A 706-nucleotide genomic window follows, 5' to 3' on the forward strand; every position below is an offset into this window, starting at 1 on the left:
CCCATCCATAATTACGAGAACCGCGACAAATCGCAAACCATTGTTCTGTGGCGGGAACATCAAATCAGCAAACACAATGATGTTGGAAGCCGTAACTTGGCGATCCAACTTCTGCTGACGTCGCTTCTGTCTCTGCTTGCCAATGTGGCAAGAATCACACATCTTGGGCTGCTTGTTCGTGATCATCATGCCGCGCACGAGTACACGATCCACCATGATTTGAGATACTGAACACTCGTGTGTCCAGTCCGGTTGTGCCACTGCTCGAGTGTGGCCACACCGCCCGCAATCGTGTTATTGACGATCACGCGCGGTACACCTGGGCGTCGCGGAGCATCCGCTGGACGCTTCGCCTCAAACACCCAAGTTCTTTCGCGAGGAACAGCAAAGATCAACTGCTCCCCATTTTTGTAATCACTGAATGTCGATGCTGCACGATCGTACGAGATTTCGAACTTCTGCTTGGTAATTGCGAGATGCATCGCGAACAGTCCGTGCGACGCGCCTTCCACGTACAGTACATTGTCCAAAAAGACCTTAGCCTCGGTGTCGCCCACCTGAGTGATGCTCTTCACTCGACCAATGCCGGACGCACGAGTTAGCGTCGTGGCGGCCATACCAACGACATTTGCACCAATACTTTCTGGGTGAATTTCTTCGAGATGAACAAAGAGAGAGCGATCACCGGTCAAGTGCACATTGGAAC

The 706-nt window shown here is 52.1% G+C and overlaps 1 protein-coding gene across 1 annotated transcript; it reads right to left on the minus strand.

Annotated features, from left to right (window-relative positions):
* Positions 1 to 185: 185 nt before the first annotated feature.
* On the minus strand, positions 186 to 617 carry PHALS_11675 (uncharacterized protein; the record flags this gene model as incomplete). Its single annotated transcript, XM_024727078.1, has 1 exon — positions 186 to 617. One exon carries the CDS (start codon positions 615 to 617, stop codon positions 186 to 188), a length of 432 nt encoding a protein of 143 aa, XP_024577691.1.
* Between the last annotated feature and the right edge of the window lie 89 nt (positions 618 to 706).

Source organism: Plasmopara halstedii (genome assembly GCF_900000015.1).
Source record: "Plasmopara halstedii genome assembly, contig: Scaffold_555, whole genome shotgun sequence".
Lineage (NCBI taxonomy): Eukaryota > Oomycota > Peronosporomycetes > Peronosporales > Peronosporaceae > Plasmopara > Plasmopara halstedii.